The sequence below is a fragment of the Brachycentrus maculatus genome, unplaced genomic scaffold (assembly GCF_059751285.1).
Source record: "Brachycentrus maculatus isolate JH-2025_06_01 unplaced genomic scaffold, ASM5975128v1 h1tg000234l, whole genome shotgun sequence".
Taxonomy (NCBI): Eukaryota; Metazoa; Arthropoda; class Insecta; order Trichoptera; family Brachycentridae; genus Brachycentrus; species Brachycentrus maculatus.
Genome location: NW_028280985.1, coordinates 170,336 through 186,175, shown reverse-complemented (window position 1 = coordinate 186,175; position 15,840 = coordinate 170,336). Strand labels below are relative to the sequence as shown.

General features: G+C 34.3%; 1 protein-coding gene across 2 annotated transcripts in view; it reads right to left on the bottom strand.

The window, feature by feature from the left end:
- The window catches only part of LOC148306624 (transcription factor AP-2-epsilon-like), a 171,536-nt gene that overhangs the window by 114,169 nt on the left and 41,527 nt on the right, over positions 1–15,840 (bottom strand). Inside the window, exon 2 of one of the 2 annotated variants that reach the window (XM_088264591.1) lies at positions 3,735–3,884. The exons of the other annotated variant lie outside the window; for it this stretch is intronic. Coding sequence (XP_088120717.1) covers positions 3,735–3,794 — 60 coding nt within the window. The 5' untranslated portion in view covers positions 3,795–3,884. The remainder of the gene's footprint in view (positions 1–3,734; positions 3,885–15,840) is intronic. 2 annotated transcript variants of the gene reach the window in all.

Sequence of the window (15,840 nt, the reverse complement as noted above, 5' to 3'; positions counted from 1 at the left end):
AGCATTCAATTTAATATCATTTTGTTGGCAGCCCTGTTTCCGAATCGCATAGTCAAGGGGCGAGGGTTACGGGAGAGTAATTTGGTTTACTATTAGGAATATTTCTCTCTGATTACAGGGCAATGATAAAATTACTTTTTTATATATTCTATTTCGTTTACGGCCATTATTCGTCTACCATTATAGACGGAATACCCGGCCGTGTTTGGTATTGTATCTACACATACCGATTATATTGTTATAAATGCCCAATAAAATCTGGATAACAAAAAAATCTCAAATCTCATTATCAAACAACGTACGGGTCGCAGCTTGGGCGCTTTGTGGTAGGGCTCGAGACTTCAAATCATGAGGTTTCGGGTTCCATCTACAGTTTTTACATTTTCGATCGGTTCATTTAAATTTGGTTTGAACTGATTAAAAGGAATGGGTATAAAATTTGTGTTAAGGTTGTTGGTGGCCTCTTCCTTAATTACGGGGACTATGTCACACAGTGTTTTTACAGCAGCTGTTAGTAATAGACGACCTTAAGTGTGCTCGAAATATATATATATATATATATATATATATATATATATATATATATATATATATATATATAGATATATATATATATATATATATATATATATATATATATATATATATATATATATATATATATATATATATATATATGTATATGTATATATATATATATATATATATATATATATATATATATATATATAAATATATATGTATATATATATATATATATATATATATATATATATATATATATATATATATATATATATATATATATATATATATATATATATATATAATACTCAAAAGTGGTCTTGGTTTTTATATTTCAAAACTATTTACATTCGATTTTATAAAAAAATATATTATATGTAGACATTCTTCATTTACACCCTTATCCACATCCGATGGTGTATAAGGCACTGCATCGTAGCTACGCAGTGTTATCTTGATCGTTAATTTCATGAAGGGAAGGTGATCGCTTTGCGCTTCTTTAACAAGTCAAAGGTGATATTAAATATTTATTTAATATTTTTATGGGGGTGAAAATAACCCATATTTATTTTGACCTCGCTGGGAAATGAACCCGGGACCTGTAGCATAGTAGAAAACGCGCTGACCACTACACTACGGAGGTGGACATTAATACTGCCATCGATTAATTAATGCTGTAGTAAAAAATGACCTATATTTTTAGAACGTTTTATTGTTGCCAGATTGAAATAATTATTATTTTCAAACAAGGAAAAAAAAGCATTCGAATTCCGAACACGTTCACTTGTTTTGCATTTTGATTGGTTCTGGCACGTTACAACTGTCTAAAGTGACCAATGGAAGGCATTTTAAATTCAGATTCCGAACACGTAACAATGTTTCGAGCCAATGGCGGCTACTTATTTGAATACGCGAGAGTTTTCTATTCTATTTTTGAATTGATTATCAAAATAGAGCTACCGTTTGACTCGGATGAGTGATAGGTTATTTTAATTAAGAAACGTGCGAGATATATTGATATGTATTTTTTTGCTGCAGCACTTTTTTGTAATTCGTTTAGCTGTTATACTGATGTTTCCTGGTTTAAGGGCGGGCGGTATTTTTACTTGTATTGTTAAAAGCTTGTGCGAGTACAGGTATGCAACTCCGAGTGTCTTGGCTATGCGTGCTTTTGTCCGCTCCCACCCACTTTCCCTCCCTCATCCTCATATTGCACTATCCCAAATATTACTTAGAAGACCGAGAAAAACTTGGCATGATCAGGTGTATCAAATACTTGAAAGCGGTAAAAAGAAAGAATAATAGGCGGGTATGTAAGAAGAGATGCATGAATGTGGAAGAGGCGAAGAATGTTTTCAAAGACAGAGTGGTGTGCGATGCATTCTATTCTCTCTGCCTACCCCTGTCGGGCAGCGACGTGATTGTAAGTTCGCTAGTTAGTTTTAGATATGTCGTTCGCCTATAGCTCCTTATTTTGTATCATGTCCAACCAACCTAACCCAATCTAACCTAACCTAATCTAATAAAAGTAAGCAATCAAGCTAACACGGCGGCAATCCTATGCGGTGTCTTTTAACACCCTTGAATGTGCCGATAGAGGTCGGAAAAGATCAAATTATAATAAAGAGTCATCTGGTTTTCATTTCCTGAATGTACGGAGGATGAAAGGAGTGTGAAAGAATTTAAAAATTAATGTTTTACTGTAAGAAGATGTAAATACATGTCGCTCACTCCTTTCAACAACGTCATATATCAAAAATCGTCAATTTTCAGTTAAGCATGTTTTCAGAATGCCCAGAAAATGTATTACATTCCAGCAAAAGCGGCATATTTTTAACAATATTTACCCGCTACAGGGCAGAAAGTGTTGTTTTTGCATTGTGAAGAAAAGGTATTGTTTAATTATTTTTTTAAATATACTAAATATTTTTCAAATTGAGAAAAAGCATTCAAATTTTACCTAAAAAGATCTGTTGCACAGTAAAAAATTCAAAATGGCTTGATATTTATTTTTAATACATGTCATTATATTTTTAATCTTTAAAACCGATCTCCTGAAAAATCAATGAAAATCAATGAAATGACGTTGTTGAAAGGAGTGAGCGATATGTTAATAAATTACGTAAATTTAGTGTAAAAAAATTGTATTAAATGCAATATAAGCTAACTAAAGAAATATATATTTTTTTAAAATGCATCACTTCTCCATTAAAATCATTCTCGGTCTATAACGACTTCCTTTTTTGCCGATCTTAATTCAAACACTTTGCCGCCACATTTGCGCCAATCACATTCCAGCGCGCCTGACGCGCCGGCGCGTTAGAATGTAACTGGTTTTCACGAAGGCGCTTCGGCAATCCTCGGCCGACTCCGCCACGCTTCGGCCGGCTCCGGCGCCGACACGAGCGCGACCGGAGATTTATTCAGATGGAAGAAAATCCAAAAAATGACAGACGTCCGGCTCGCAAATTGTGAATATCATTTTAATATGGACGTCATTTTTAATCTAATAATTCAATTTTTGCGCAAAACTATAAATTCTTGGATGTCATTGTTTCATATATTATGTTATTTTCAATCTCATAATTCAATTTATACAATAATCGTAAAACATGCTGATTGGCTAATCGAATAATTGCAACAGAGTATTTGTATTTTTTTAGTTGTTTTATGTTCAAATATAAATAAGTACCTACTCGTATAGTAAAAATAATGAAGTACAATAATAATATAAGATAAGAGAAAAAACGATTGATTAGATATTTTGGTTTTATATTTATAATACACGAAAATTGAGTAACTAAATTATCAGTTTGATCATGATTTTGTAATACCTACAAAAATAACGAAAAAATTTATGTTACTGATGTAAAATATAATAATATGAAGATTTTTTCAAATTTTATTTAAAAAAATAAATTATGATATCAGTATTTTCAACGCCTGAATTTCAAATATATTGACCGCGAATATATTTTATTTATTTATTTTTTCTTTACATTATTTACGAAACATCATTTCAAAATTATTACAAATATAAAAGGTTTAATTTATATTTTAAAACACTACGAAAAAAAACATATCAAATAATCCTAACGTGCTTGCCATCTTTTGTCGAAAATATGAATTACATAACTATCACTACCGAAATCTTCTTTCCCTGATGAGCCGAGACGCAAACCTTCATAAATTTAGTTCATCTGACTTACCCATGGAGCGCTGCAGTCGTTTGAAATGGGCTGGAAGGCGGGAACACAACGAAACGTCATCTTGTGTAGAGATGGCGCTAGTGGTGTTGAGTTTCTAGGTTTCTAGTATCCTGGGGTTAATAGTGTTGAAAGCTCTATTCCTGGTCACAACTTACCTAGAGCAAAACGAAACACCTAGTTAGTGATCGAGTGACATATACATTATAATAAAATAATAAACACAACATACATTAACAAAAAATAATAATAAAATAGACGAGGTACTGATTGATCGGGTAACTTTGAACCAAAGGGGTCTGGTTACATTGTACCAGGTCCTATGTTTAGAGAAATATTGTTTATATACAATTGTACCAACATTTGACTGTAACCACAGCGCATAAAATAAAATAAAATTGATTAAAAAAAGTGAAAATTTTATCAAAAACAGTACGTTGTATTGGATTTTTAAATACCAATAAAATAAGCGAATACTAGTTAAAAAGTGAACATTTCTTCAAAATTGATATTTAATTTTAGATTTTTAAATATGAAAAAAATACTACTTAAAAATAGTGTATTTAACTTTTAGTAAATAATTAACATTTTGGAATTATTCTAAAGGAATAACCCGCAAAGCTTCTTCTTTTAGAGGCTTGTTGTTTGCAGGTAGGATAGTGATGATGACTTAAAGAATACTGGGCCTCAATGACTGCCTTGTAATTCTATTTGTCTTCCTCCCCAGTAAACCCAGATGGAGTTTACCAAGTCACTTAACGAATCAAGGCGTCAATATTTACATATTCGTTTCAAAATAAATACTAATAAATGCGATTTATGGGAGTAGTTCTGGTCAAATCATCTTTCACGAGTGTAAATAAAATTTTAAAAAATATATAGTATTTTTTTTACTGGTAGATACTTGGATGCTTTTTGGGCCATTACAATTTAATGCGCTGACAGTTATTGGGCCACTGACTGCCGTTTATTGGTGCCTTCATCGTAATTTACAATAATCGTATTTCGAATGAATAAATATTGTAAATACAGTAAAACCTCTATATAACGGACCGCTATTTGACGAACTTCGGATATGAGGGAACAAAAATCCGGTAAAAAAAAAACGTAACTAAGTAACTAACTAACCATCACGCCGCTTCCCCGCAGGGGTAGGCAAAGAGAATAGAACGCCACACCACTCTGTCCTTGCAAACATCCTTCGCCTCTTCCACGTTCATGCATCTCCTCATACATACCCGCCGATTGTTTCGACTCCTAACCTGACCACTTTCAAGTATTTGGCATACTTAATCGTGCCAAGTTTTTCTCGGTCATACTCTGCTCCTTTTTTCAATTACATTCGCCTCATAAATTTATTTCACCGTGTTTTCCTCACTCATTCGTTCCACATGTCCAAACTATCTCAACACACCCTTCTTAATTTTATCGATAATGCTTGTCTCAGCTTTGCATTCTTTCCTTATTTCACTACTCGAACATCTATCATACATCGTTTTGTCGTACATTCTTCTGAGAGATTGCATTTCGACTGCATTCAGTCTACTAAATAAAAAAGTCCTATTAGTTTAATAGATCAGCGGTTCCCAACCGCGGTGGTATGGGCATGTGAGCGAATGGATGAGAGAACGACTAAGAAAATACATATGGCGAAGGTGAGCAGAATGAGGACGGCCGAAAAAGACTTGGCACGATCAGATCAATCAGAACCTAAAATCCGGTGGTGTCAAAAGTCTACATAATCGGAGGGCACGTATGGATATGAAGAAGGCGAGAAGTGTATGTCAGGACAGAAGAGTGTGGCGTTCCATACTCCCTGCCTACCCCCGCGGAGAAACGGCGTAATGGTAGTAGTAGTAGTAGTAGTAGCAGTAGTAGTAGTACAATTGTGTCATCTACTTTCAAAATCCGCCAGATCCAATTTTATATTATTTTAAAATAAATACTCCATTGGAATGCCAATTGTGCCAATTGTGTTTAAAATATTTAAATACTTGAAAAACCTGCTAAAAATACTTAAAAACTCCGCTATATTAATGAAACTTGCCCTCTGACTCACATCGGCCAATCAGAGAGCGGGGATAAGTCAAAAATTAAGATGACGTCATTATCGGTTTGTGTCTCGTGTTTTTTTTTTAAATACTGAAAAAATATTCAACAAAATTGGAAAATTCTCTATTTCATAATATTTTATCTAATGATAGACAAATCTTTGAAACATAAATGTTACCTGGAGAACTTGCATTTTTTGTAAAATCGACTTACATGGATCTGGCGGATTTTGAAAGCAGGCGATACAATTCGTATGATGATCCACCGTGAATAATGATGAAATTCAATGTAATGAAATCGATAATTGTAGAAATGAAATGGACATTTACTGAAATTGAGGTGGAAATATAGAGCCGAAGTGTACCAACGCCGGTGGAGCGGCCTGTACCTGTACATCTCGTATAATATACACATAATGACGTACTACGGCGTCCGAGTTAGTATAAATATACGGCTTATCTCGTATTAGTGGGCAGGGAACCAATTTGGATTTGTAATTAAGCTCGTGTAGAGGCTTCGCTGCGATGTTCCCTTCCACGCGCTTAAACAGGGTTGCCAACTATCTACAAAAGTACCCACCTGCATCGAACTTTAAGTTTTTTTTTAAATATCACAGTTCGTAAGCCCTGTAAATACCAAGCCTTCTTCCATCTATGTTGAGATGTAAAAATGCAAAAAAATAACTCCCAGATTTGTGAATGGATTAACCTGTCCGGGATTTGGACGTAAATGAACGTCAGTGCGAATTTTCCTTAAAGGAGTATCGACGTTAATTAACGTCGAAGTCAGTTGGTATGATGTAACTTGTATAGCAATGACATCTGTGGATATTTGTGTGTGATTCTGTCATCATTGAAAAATATTTCGAATATGATTTTTTTAAAATTATTATTATTTATCTTCATAATATACCGATTTAATGAAAAAAAAATTTTTTCATGTAAAAAGAACCCACTCCCCAGAGAAAGTCGGACTTCAATTTTTGTACTCCCGGAAAGGTTAAATAAAACACACCCAGAATCTTGTGAAAAATTCATTATTTCTTTAATTGATTTGACATTAATTTAATTGATTTGTGGTAAAATCTATCTAAATACCACTATTTGTTAAAATCTATTGAGACACGTGTTTCGATGCATTCCACAATATTTTCAAACACCGTATGATAGATAAAAATGGATAGATTTTGCCACAAAGTGACTGCCGAATCAAGTAATGGAATAATTGATTTTACAAAGCATTTTGGATGTGCTCAAAACAAGAGCAAGCACCTTAAAAAATGTTGATTGTCCAGTTGCAAGGCTTCAATGATTGATGTACTTATAGGACCTCTTATTATTATTTTAATTGGAAAACCAACAAAATATTTAACAAAAATAACATAATATAATGAAATTAAAAAAAAATATTCCGATATTGCATTCCATTCAAACTGTCATGTACCTACATAAAAGTATAACTGTATAATAAACTAACATTACATGTTTTAATCAAATAAAAGAAATTTTCTTTATCAACTAGTCAAACAGACATCAACAATATTTCTCTTAAACGTATTAAAAGAAACATTATTGATGTCTATTTCATTAAGCATTACATTGCACATATCGCAGGCTCGATTTAAAAATGAATTTTGGTAAGAATTGGTGTGCATTTTATCTTATCTTATTGGACCCTTATCTGGCTACAGGTCTTTCCTTCTTCGCGGGTCACAATCTGTCTGATTTGCTTCTTTCGTGGTCAGTTCCATCCTCCGCTTGTCTCTTCAACTCGGCGAACCTGCTACAGCGCATGTCGGAGATGATTTGGTCCACGTAGGTTAAGCGGGTCATCCTCTGTAGTTTGTGCCTTCGCATTGCTTTCCGCAGTCGTAAGAAGAAGGTCTGGGTGTCTTTTGTTATGCCCTACCCATTTGGATCGCTGCTGTGCTACTTTATTAAGTAAGCATCTAGACTCTCCAGCTCTGCTTAGTACCGCCATATTCCCTACATGTTCGGACCGATGAATTCCCAACATGCGCCTGTAGCACCACATTTCAAACGCCTCCAGACGTCCCCATTCTGCCTGCCCGATAGTCAACGTTTCGCTTCCATACAACAACATGCTCCAAATCAAAGTTTTAATAAAAAAGATCAGTAAACATGTTTTATATAAAAATTATCCATGTTTTAATTCATGATTTTTCTTTGACAGTCATTAGGAAAACGTCACACAAACTTTATTTATAGTAGAATGTGGGTAAAAAATAAAAATAATCCGAGTTTTGGCTTTAGTGTTTACGTAAATACAATCACAGATGGCAGTACAAGTGCCATTTTAGAAATAAACGTCGCCGGGCTTTAGTTATAAGCCCGGCCGTTCAAACCTTTGTTTGGACGACCATGTACGGCCACAGTCCCGCGCAGGCTAAAGCGCCTACATGGATAAAAACTGGTGTAATGGATATAACCCTATTGGGATTTTTTACAAACCGATTTTACAAGCGAATCAACTTCCTTGTTTCTGCAGCCCTGATCTTCTGGAATGCGTAATAATGTCGGTACGGTGAGCGTTTAATATCTCAACAGTAGCAGGTCGTGATGGTATCGTGGTGGAGCGCGTGCCGAGCGATGGGAGGGTCCCGGGTTCGAGATCACGTTTCGGAACTCGGTAGCGGCAGCGTCTTCGGACCATAACAATTTACGAGCGAGGATTTCGGATAATTGTAACGATTTATTTCATTTTATTTTGTAGTTGTACTTTCCACACGTGGATGAATCGGATCCGATGTAGGTTTAATGACTTTTGATGATGATGATGATGATAGTGTAAGCGGTGATGGCTCGTCTGAACAGATTGAAATTGAAAATAATTTCACATTTTGAGTGTGTCTCAGTACTTTCTGTCTAAAAGCTTTTTGAAGCTTTTTCCAAATACAACATTTTGAGTGTGTCCAAATACTTGTTCACAAAATCAGGATTATCTCCAATTACAGGAGTTCTTCTCATATTATATTTATATCACTTAAACCAGCCTATGACGGTCGTCAGCCCCGTAAATGCCCAGACTCCATATTCTTCTTTATCTTTGATGAGATGTCAAAAAAAATATTTTTCCAAATACTTTAAAAAAGCTTTATAAATCCAATCATAGATAGGTGTTGTGAACTCAATCATGGAACGTCATGAGATTGATCCTACATGTATGACTTCCGAAATTTGAGAAGTGTGGTTATCAATCATTTGTAGAATGATACAATAATAAAAGTTACATATAAATTATCACTTTATACTCATGCGGAATGCACGAAAATACTTGTTACAATAGATTTTAAGAAATCGCGATATTTACCGAGTAAAAATTAAATTGAAATTATTACGGATAGTAAAATTCCGTGTGGTGCACAAGCGTCCTTAAAGCGCTTGTCCACTACCCGGAATTCCGTGTAATTGGCTTGGATTGGCTTGTGCTTTTGTCCATCTTTCTTCGGATCGGAGCTCTTTATCAGTGCGTGAACACGTTGCGCGTAAATTCGATCACGCTAAACTGTCGTATTCGTTTTCATTTTTCAAAACCGGACTGCCGGACGGTGAAATCCCGTGTAGTGGACAAACGCCCTTAATGTATCGATTGTTTCAAGCATGGCACCGTAAATACGCAGTGAATTAACTCTATGTACATACTTACGAAACTCATTCGTATATCGAGAGCTTCGTATGTGGATAATATAATAAGTACAATCAAAGACCGTACATCGTCATCAGTCGACTATGCATCACATCGCATGCCAACAGACCTACAAACGGCTGAAAAAACAGATTAATTTGATTAATTATACTTCGTCTCGAGCGGGCACTCAGTGTGGTGATCTAACAGGACCTAGGCACGCGTCGGACCGCGCACTGGACGCCTTGGGCAAATTTCTGGACACATACGAGTATCCGAAGAGTCAAAACATGTACAAATATACGCATTCTTCCTCTCGGCTACCCGATCATCCATCAACCTGACACACCTTCCTACTTCTGACGAGATAAGAGAAATGCGAGAAACGTATTAGCATTTTTAGGATGTATTCTATCAATGTAACCATTTTTTATTTTATTATTTTATTTGTTAATCATATTCAATAATTAAAACTCTATTCTGGAGCATACTGTTGTATAGAAGCGAAACGTGGACTATCGGGTAGCCTGCGTGTGAGTTCATAAGGAACTCTCACGAGATATCATACATGATAAAAGTACTGAAGGACATTGGTACCATAAACCAAGCCAGGACACAAATTGCCGAACCCTCTTCTAGTGGAACGGAAGGCCTGTTGACGACAGTCAGCAGTCCGGCTTCTCCTGAGGAGTGCAACGTGGTTTCCTCCCAACAATGAGGAAATTCTGACAAGTTCCTGATTGATCCACACTAGATTATCCCTCCTGTTCCCAACGCAGATTAAAATAAAACATGCTTTTAAGCTAGAAGAAACCAAAATTCACTTAATGATCTATAAACCTTGTACGCAATAAGCAAAGGTAAATAATAAATGCAACTCCCGTCTAAAAAAAAACAAAACTCGGTATTCATTTGTACATATTTTTAAATAAATCATAGCATTTTTTGTGTGCACAAAACGAACTTAGAAAGGTAAATAGTGGCCGGCCCGGGGGTACGTTTTAATGAACGCAGGCGTAATTTCGTCTCGCATCATTCTCAATTGTTACGTGCGTCGTGACAGTAATTTACACAACATTGTTCCTGCGTTAGTGACGCCGTAACGTGCACCATTAAATTAATATCAAGTCACTCAACGGAGCTCCAACTACCGTGATTGATATCATTTCATTTTACGGCCATTTCTCTGGCTATAGTCCTGCACGCCCAAGCTTGCCCGTAACCAAAATATAGCTAACTTACTAGATGACTAACTAACCATCACGCCGCATCAACACAGGGATAGGCAGAGAGAATAGATATTTCGTTTGTCATATTTCATGAATTGTCTCTGAAGTATTCGCTTTTTTAATTGGTTGATTAAAAAAAGATACAATTAAGAAAGGTACGGTGAAATGGTTTGGACATGCGGAACGAATGAGTAAGGAAAGTATATTTTGAAGAAATAAATCATAAATAAATCCACTCACATTTTCATTAAAACCAACTTGTTTCGGCAACAACCTGTTGCCCTCTTCAGAGTTTGTTTTATGACTGTAACTTATAATATAAACCCTGAAGACATATCGCTAACTCCTTTCAAGAACGGCATAAATAAAAAAACTTAATTTTTCAGGAGAACGTTTTTAAAGTTTAAAAATATAACACAATGTATTAAAAATAAATATCAAGCCACTTATTGAACTATTTACTATGCAACGGATCTTTTTAGGTAAAACCTGAAGGTTTTTTCTCCATTTGAAAAATATTTAGTTTATTTTAAAAAATTATTACACAATACCTTATCCTCAAAATGTAAAAACAACATTTTCTGCCCTGTAGCGGGTAAATATAAAGTTAAAAATATGCCTCTTTTGCTGGGATAAAGTACATTTTCTGGGCATTCCGAAAACATGCACAGCTGAAAATTGACGATTTTTGATTTATGACGTTCTTGAAAGGAGTGAGCGATATATGAATAATCATAAAACAAACCCTGAACATGGCAACAGGTTATTGCCGAACTATTTGGTTTTAATAAAAATGTGAGTGGATCAAAAAACAAAGTGCTTTATTTCTCCAAAATATATTACAATGATCGACAAAGTTAATGCTTTAAATATTCAAAATAAAGTAAACAAAGAACTGTAAAACATATATGTAGTTCAAAAGGGCAGTAGGGCTGCGATGGAGTTCGCTTTGTTGGAAAGAATGATTATATAAAATGTATAAAAAAATAAATATCAAGCCACTTATTGAACTTTTTACAGTGCAACAGATCTTTTTAGGTAAAACCTGAATGTTTTTTCTCCATTTGAAAATATTTAGTATAGATATTTAAAAATTAAATAAAAAACTTTTTCTTCAAAATGCAAGAAAAACACTTTCTGCCATAATTAGCGGGTAAATATTAAGATAAATATGCCGATTTTGCTGGTATATAGTACATATTTTGGGCATTCTTAAAACATGCACAAATGAAAATTTACAATTTTTGATATATGACGTTATTGAAAGGAGTGAGAGATATGTACAAATGGCATGGATTTTTTTTTGTTTTACATTGAAAAAAGGGGGAATAAGACGTGCGATCTAATATTATGATATTTCGGTGTTGTCTCGCTGGCAGCGTCGACTTTGCAGAGCTATATCCGGTAGGTACCTACCGCCGGGTACCTACCGCCGCACGTCAGACACCTGGCCGTGTAAGCGTGCACTCTCCGCCATGAGATGATTATTAAAAAATCTCATTAGCCGCCATCTAGCGACCGGCGACCGAAGACCGACGAACGACTGGTATAAATCACAATTTAAATTAGAAACGGTCAGCAGTACGCGCCGGCCGTACAGTGACGTCGGGGTTTTAATTTGAAAATGATAATTCATTGTTTTCCCGTCATTATTTTTTAATCTAGCGGCCGATTTCGATGCGGAACGGTCTAATTGGTTTCTCGTTTCTCGTCTGATTCGGGAATTTCTGCATTTTGATCTTGTTTCGATGGAAAATGAGGAGACGAGTTCATTTCTGGCGAAGACAATATTGGAATATCCATGTCAATAGAAAGCAAGAAAACAGACTGGTCCAGTCTCCTTGCTTAGTTTATAGTATCAATGTCTTATAGATTCTTATCTTCTTCCTGGCTTATCGTCTTTGTAGACTGCTGGGGTCAGCTCTCCTCGTCCTCAGGCTGTTGGTCATTCTGTCATGGACAACGTCACCTAGGCAACGTTAACGTCACTTTACACACGTGTAACATTCACCAATTCTACCCGTTATTGACAACCACACTACTCAAATTCTTGGATATTCTATTGTATATATATGAACCAATTTTGAAACATTATTCTAAAACATTATAATAAAAAAAAAAACAAAATTAGTTATTTCATTAAAAATTCACGGTTCTTGCATACGAAAATCCATGTTTTAGGAAAATTGTCTTTTAAAACACGGTTTTAGGGAAATAAATTAGGTTAATTGTGTATATTGAAAGCATTGTTAACTTTGTAGTATGGTATTATAACATTTTCCTTATCATTCATCGTTCACTTTGTGTAATACCACTTAATTTTTGTGGTGTTCAAGTTTGTGGTGTTGTTTAATCAAGAAAACAAAAGTGTATTACATAAAGTGAATCATGAATGATAATAGATGTCTCTAAAGAAGTTCTAGTGATTCATGAACAATGTTTCAAAATGGGTTCATATATTGTATATAGAACTTTCAAGTATTTGAGAAGTGGGGTTGTCAATAATGGGTACAATTGGTGAATGTTACACGTGTGTAAAGTGATAACTGAAACAAGCCAATGACGGTCGTCAGTCCCGTAAATGCCCAGACTTCCATATTCTTCTTCATCTTTGATGAGATGTAAAAAATAATATAAGAAGAGGGTTGATAAAATAACTTTTTAAAAAGCTAAAAAACTAACTAGTCTGAGAGATCGAAATTCGTCTGCATTCAGTGTTAAACACCATTTTTTACCAACTCCATTCTTCACTTCCATACATTACTGTAAGCATCAGGTTGGTCATTTAAGTGATTTCATATTTTGTAAAATAAAAGAACTTTGTTTTAACTACTTTTTATTGGCACACTTTTTCCAACCGGGGATTTTTTTCCAAAGGTAATTAACTATAACTTAAGTATAAGTATTTCAATGCTTAAGAATTAGTACATAAACCCTGATGATGGCAAGGTTCTTGTCGAAACCGGTTGGAAAAAGTGTACCAATAAAAAGTGGTTAAAACCAAGTTGTTTTATTTTATAGGGTTTATAAAATGTGTCATAAAGTATCTGTGTAAAACATTCAAGAAATTTCATATTTGTAGAATCATATTAATTAATAATACAAATACAAGAATATCCATTTAAAAAAAAAACTTTTAATATTGATAAATTTAATTTATGTATATATATGTACCTGTTTTAATTTTTTTAAATATAATTTAAATACAAGTGAAGGCACAAAACAAAAGCGTCTCGTTCCTTCTGACAGCCCAATTTACTCTCCGTTCCTTTTCGAAATTCAATTTATTTTCAAATTTAGAACGCGGACCCGAACAGGCCTACCAACACCGCCACACCGCGTTAATGGTGTAATGTAATACCGTTTATGCTAAGTACCAACTGAATTAACATACCACATACCACCAAATACATACAGGACCACTTATTATTACAATGGAATTATTATTATATTTTTTTAAAGAGAAATATTTATGTTTTTATTATTAGCAAAAATACATAAATTTCATACTATTCCTGTGAGCCTAAGCGGCGCATTATTAGGAATAGGTATAAAATAGTGGAAGAGTGGGTTCGAACCGAGAAACTCTGACTCAAGTGTCCTGCGACACTAACCACGGGACCGCATGTATTGAAAACATTTAGGACCACAATCTCGTACAAGTTTTTATATGAGATTGTGGTCCCATGGTTAAGGAAGCTGATTGTTTCTCTCATACAACTTTATTACAATTTTTAATAACAGGCCGCTTAGGCCTATTAAAATAATATGAAATTTAAATAATTAAGTAAATACATAAGTATTTAAATTTTAAGTGATAAAAACACTTTCTCACCTATGTATGATATCTGAGGATTTCTCTCTTAATATCTATTATTCATATCGAATTTTGATCAAAATACATGAAAAGTGCGTTCGATGACTGTGCTACCCTTATGGACCTGAGATATGCCAGATGCGTCAAATTTGACTAGGCAATCTGGCGTACCCAAAGAAAATTAGATCTTCGAATTAACGTTTATTTTTGTTTTGTCCCTACAATAAACAATGCATAATATAATATCACCGCGAAGCGTTTTTAAGGCAGAATTTCACGGAAATGGTGATATATGTATAGATAAAAATTAAAAATAAACTATTAATTTTTCTTTTATTATTTAATAAGAACACAAATATTTCTCGTTAAAAAAACCCTTCAATATGCGTTGGCACAAAAGTTTATATATTTTTTTTTACAGTGATTTATGGTTTCAAAATTTCTTAATAAATACGAGATAAATACTCGAGATGATTACCCTAATTTCAATATAAGTATTGCCAAGGGTTGCCCGCTTTTTGGCCCTTTCAAATAATAAAATGGTTTAAAAATTACAAGGTAATCATAACCCATAATTCATAGCACACATATCTTTGATCCGTCATAAATTGGGGTGGTTTAATTTCTTGACAGGTTGCATTTTGGGGTTTTATCAAGTTTTGACAGGTGCCAGTGCCTCCTAGATCCGTGTTCTGCGCTGTCGGATCTGGTAGGCCCCGGAAATGCCGTGATTGTTGAACTAACTTAACTTAAATATGTACTATATTTTTTCTTATTTGTATTATTGGAGTATCAAAATAGAAAGTAGGTACCAAGGAATCTCTCAAAACGAGAATAATTCGTTACAGACTTACGATAATGCATTCTGTGTCGATTTATGTCTGCGTTTTTTGTACAATTTGTTGAAATAACATTGATATTTCAGTAACCTTTTAAGTTATTTTACAATAATGAAGTCATTACGGAAATACAGCACTTTATTGCATAATTAAACACTTGTTTCTAATAAATGAAATGTTAATGTAAAATGAAATACCCTGCCTCCAGCAAAATATTATACTTTATTTTAATATAATAAAATATATAGGTGTGTTCAGATAGTTTGGCAATGTTTTGAATGGAGTAAACAAGAACAGTAAAACAAATTTATGAGGCGAATGCGGTTGGTAATAGAAGCAGAGGAAGACCAAGATCAAGTATTTCAATACTTCAAAAAAGTCGGGTTAAGAGTTTCTCATACATACCCGCCGATTATTCCACTGCGGGTATGTATGAGGAGATGTACGAATGTGCATGAGGCGAAGAGTGTTTGTGAATACAAAATGGTGTTTAATTCTCTCTGCCTACCCGTGCGTACGGAGAAGCG